At 44.4% G+C, this 5103-nt stretch overlaps 1 protein-coding gene across 1 annotated transcript in view; it reads left to right on the top strand.

Moving 5' to 3' along the window:
- MSH3 (mutS homolog 3) overlaps nt 1-4826 on the top strand; it is an 83961-nt gene extending 79135 nt beyond the window's left edge. Inside the window, exons 21-23 of the mRNA XM_057385564.1 lie at nt 2-63; nt 2441-2615; nt 4450-4826. Of these exons, the coding sequence (XP_057241547.1) occupies nt 2-63; nt 2441-2615; nt 4450-4558 (346 nt within the window). The 3' untranslated portion in view covers nt 4559-4826. The remainder of the gene's footprint in view (nt 1; nt 64-2440; nt 2616-4449) is intronic.
- Nucleotides 4827-5103: the final 277 nt, after the last annotated feature.

Below are 5103 nucleotides of genomic sequence, written 5' to 3'. Positions count from 1 at the left end.
ATTACCACATGGCCTTCCTGGTCAGCGAGGAGGACAGCGGCCAGCACGGGGGTATGGGGACATGTGAGTGAGCACAGAGTGACCCTGGACATGGGACACTCACACCCAGCCCATTCACACCCAGCCTGGTCATTTCCACCCTGGTCACTCCCACCCCACTTGAACCTTTATGGGGCTGGACACTGCACGTCCACTTCCTTCTTCTGTTTCACGGGGACATCTGAGTGAGCACAGAGTGACCCTGGCCATGGGGCACTCACATGCAGCCCACTCACACCCAGCCCACCCACACCCAGCCCGGTCACTCCCACTGTGGTCACTGCCACCATGGTCACTGCCACCCTGGTCACTACCACCCCAGCCACATCTTTACAGTGCTGGACACTGCATGTCCACTTCCTTCTTGTGTTTCACGGGGACATTTGAGTGAGACAGAGTGACACTGATGTGACAGTTCACACTGCACCTGGAATTGGGGCACTCACACCCAGCTCACCCACACCCACCCTGGTCACTCCCACCGTGGTCACTCCCACCGTGGTCACTCCCACCCTGGTCACACCTTTACAGGGGTGGACACTGCATGTCCACTTCTTCTCGTGTTTCATGGGGACATCTGAGTGAGCAGAGTGACACTGATGTGACAGTGCACATTGCACCTGGTCATGGGGCACTCACACCCAGCCCACTCACACCCAGCCCACCCATTCTCACCCCGGTCACTCCCACCGTGGTTACTCCTACCACGGTCACTCCCACTCCAGCCACACCTTTACAGGACTGGACATTGCATGTCCACTTCCTTCTTGTGTTTCATGGGGACATCTGAGTGAGCACAGAGTGACCCTGGACATGGGGCATTCACGCCCAGCCTGGTCACTCCCACCGTGGTCACTCCCACTGCGGTCACTCCCACCCCACTTGCACCCTTATGGGGCCGGAGATTGCACGTCCACTTCCTTCCCATGTTTCACAGGGACATCTGAGTGAGACAGAATGACACTGATGTGACAGTTCACACTGCACCTGGACGTGGGACACTCACACCCAGCCACTCACACCCAGCCCACCCACTCCCACCGTGGTCACTCCCACCCCGGGCACACCTTTACAGGGCTGGACACTGCATGTCCACTTCTTCTCGTGTTTCATGGGGACATCTGCGTGAGCACAGAGTGACCCTGGAATTGGGGCACTCACACCCAGCCCACCCACTCCCACCCTGGTCACTCCCACCACGGTCACTGCCACCCTGGTCACTCCCACCCCACTCAAACCTTTACGGAGCTGGACACTGCACGTCCACTTCCTTCTCGTGTTTCATGGGGACATCTGAGTGAGACAGAATGACACTGATGTGACCGTGCACATTGCACCTGGTCATGGGGCACTCACACTCAGACCACTCACACTCGCTGTGGTCACTCCCAGGTCGGTCACTCCCACCGCGGTCACTCCTACTGTGGTCACTCCCACCCCAGCCACACCTTTACAGGACTTGACATTGCATGTCCGCTTCCTTCTTGTGTTTCATGGGGACATCTGAGTGAGCAGAGAGTGACCCTGGGCCTGGGGCACTCACACCCAGCCTGGTCACTCCCACTGTGGTCACTCCCACCATGGTCACTGCCACCCTGGTCACTCCCGCCCCATTCACACCTTTAAGGGGCTGGACACTGCACGTCCACTTCCTTCTCGTGTTTCACGGGGACATCTGAGTGAGCACAGAGTGACCCTGATGTGACAGTGCACACTGCATCTGGACATGGGGCACTCACACCCAGCCACTCACACCCACTATGGTCACTCCCACTGCGGTCACTCCCACCCCACTCACACGTTTACGGGGCTGGACACTGCAATGTCCACTTCCTTCTCATGTTTCACAGGGATATCTGAGCTGTGCTGGCTGAAAGGTTGGCCCATCCCACCATCCAGCTTCCCACAGCAGCCAAACACCAAGGATTAGGGAGCAGGGATTAGGGATCAAACATATGGCAGCTCCTTCTCTGACAATCTCACTGTTWGCTGTTTATGGGGTTTCAGCAGGGAGATGTGTTCTGTGTCTCCTGTGGGTTTCATTTCAACAGGGCTGCCTAATTTAGTTTTTTTTTTGTACCTCCAGTGTCCTCATCCTCCTCTCTCAAGGAGCTCCAAAATTGTGTGCAGTGAAAAACCACMTCTGATTGTTTTAAACTGTTTTGAAACACGATGATCCCAGTTCTTAAATTAGAAGAGGCATCATAAAGGCCTGTTCCCTGAATAATTCTGAGAATTTTTAAATGGTTTTTGTAAATGAATTTCCACTGGTATTTGCCATTAACCTTTCCCCTACATAATTCTTGGTATTGTATTACCTGTTTAAATTGTGAGCTGATCAGGACTCAGGGGATTCTGTGTTTGCCACATCGAAATTTTAATTTTGTTTTTATTTTTCTAGGGTCTGAAACAGAAGASAATCCTGAATTCATCACTTTTCTTTATCAAATAACTAAAGGAGTCTCTGCAAGGAGTTATGGGCTAAACGTTGCCAAGCTGGCAGATATTCCTGAAGAAATCTTGAARAAAGCAGCTCACAAATCAAAGGAGCTGGAGAGAATAGTGAATATGAAAAGGTCAGAACAACAGTGATTTTTTAAAAGTTATTTCCTTCTATAATACCTATTTTTGTTCTCACCAGTGATAATGAAAATAATAACAAATTTAAATTGTATATGACTTTCTTGGGAACTTCCATACTAAAATGTTATTCTTCTTCTGATTTAACTTGAAAATAAATATGTATAATATATTTTGATTTCCCTCACAAGGACCCAAAATTTTACTGAAAATTCTGTGGATTGTAATATATTTTTCTAATACCCAATTTTCATCCTGAGGTGTTTGTACCTTATATATTAGACAAGTTAGGGAAATTTATAAAGGGAAGTTTATAAATCCTATAACATCACGTGCACAGTTTAGATATTCATATCCATTTTAATTTTTTTTTCTGTTGCTTTTATTTTCTGTGGCAGTCCTATGAGCAAAATTCACGTAGTCCCCGTGGAACATAATGAACCAAGATCTGGATTTTCTGATGGCTGTGCCTAATCCTGACAGAATAATTTCATATGAGAACATTTTGACTGCTAATTATTTATAGGTGCAAACAGTTTGAAACTCGACAGTGTTCAGTTCTGAACAATGTTTTTTATCCTCTCTTAATAAAGCAAAATACAAACATTTGAAAGTACATGACAATTTATAGGAAGAATAATGTGGTAGCTTATGGTAATTGGAAATACCAGTSTATAATTAGACTGTAATTAAAAAATAAGTAAATAGTAAAGTAAGTAAAATAACAGAGCTCGAGCAGGATCTTAACTCTGCTGTTACAGGCTGTGTAGGGTTCTAAAATAAAAAATAAAGTTGTTGAGAAAGGTGAGAGTATGTGTTAAAAGGGCAGAGTTACTGGATAACAAAATATGAAAGAATGCCATGCATCCTTTTCATTTATCTTTTTTCTGTGAGAATTCTGCTGGCAGATCACTGGGGCAGGTCCAGGAGAGTTCCAGCACATCTTCCTTGCTGGAAAAGGGAGAATTGACTAATTAATGCATTAACTAATTGCATGGTCAGTAAGATTGGTGTGGAGTGATGGTTTTGGTGCCTGAGAGGGGCTGGGCACAGCTGGAGGTGCCCACTCAGCTCTATTTTGGGTTTCCAGGGAAATTTACATTTATTCTCCATGTGAAAAAGGGTAAAAAAATCTTCAAATAAGAACTTTTCTTGTCCCACCACCCAGTGTGGGATCCTCTGAGCCTTCCTCCCCAAAATGTGAGGTGTCTGCTGGGCTGTCACACTCTCACCTGCTCTCACCATACCCACGGGCCACATGCCTTGTCTTATTTTTTTAAATCACTTCTGTATTATTCAAGAAAATCCACGGGGTAATTTCATCCAGTTTTGACATTACTGTCGTCGGGAATGTGCGTTAACCCGTTTTAAGTGTCTTGTAATTTGTCACAGCTCTTATAAATCAAAAAAATGCTGAGAAGAAAATAGGAAGGGTTTTGTGCACTCTTTTATATTGAAAACGCCTTTTCTTTTTATGATTCTACAAGTACAAATTTCTGGTAGCTGAATGATGAAAATTAGACAGGGGGCTGACTACAAAGCTGTTTATTTCTTTTCACAATTTGTTCTTATCATTTGTTTGTATCACTTTTCAATGCTCCTGGTACTCTAAGGTAGTTTTAAATCAATTTGTTGCTGACCTAGAGCAGGAACACGTATCTTAGAAAATATTAACTGGTTGTTTGAAGATCATGTAACATTTTGAGCTGTGCTATTTTGGACTGTGTATAAAATATTGCAGATGACTGCAGGACTTTCAGGGTTTGATGTGCTTCACTTAAAAATGTGTCTGTATTTTGAATAGGGTTTTTTTTTTTTTTCCTCTCACAGGAAAAAAATGAAGTCCTTTGCTGAAGCGTGGAAGATAACTGATTCTCAGGAACTACAGAAATGGAAMAACTCATGTGAACCTGAAGATGAAGAAAAGGACAATTTTTAATGCTCAGATCATGGTTAAAGATGGAAGATGCTGGAGAATAATGGATTTTATCAGGGTGTAGCTCCAGTTGACTTTTTTTGCTTTCTGAGAGATCACAGATGCTGCATCATGTGTAAAATTCTCTCTCCACTTCCCTTCCTTTGCACCCTTTTCCTTAATTCAAAAACGTGTATGGGGATTTGATCTAATTTGTTTAAAAACCATGAAAAATTTCTTGATAAATTATTAGGTAACTATTTTATAAATAAAATAATGTGTTTCACTTTTGTTGTACTTCAGTTTGTGCAGATATATTTGTCTGTATTGGGAAAACTTGTAGAGTCTCTGTCCAGCCTGCAATTGCTAAGAATGGATAAAAAGAGACATTTTTCCTTGTTCTAGTATTAATGCATTAAAAATTCACTCTTTTTTTTTAGAGCACCCTTTCTTCCTGAACTTTTTTCCTGYCTGGCACAGGCTGCAGAAAGACTTAATGCCAAAAATGATGTTGGAGTATTGTAGGGAGAGTGAAAGGGGCGATTCAGAGTSTGCAGCTGGCATCCCCA

This window comes from Malurus melanocephalus, unplaced genomic scaffold (assembly GCF_030028575.1).
Source record: "Malurus melanocephalus ecotype Western Australia unplaced genomic scaffold, MMel_1.1 scaffold_844, whole genome shotgun sequence".
NCBI lineage: Eukaryota > Metazoa > Chordata > Aves > Passeriformes > Maluridae > Malurus > Malurus melanocephalus.
The sequence above is the reverse complement of the archived record's forward strand: the minus strand, read 5'-3'. Positions and strand labels throughout refer to the sequence as shown.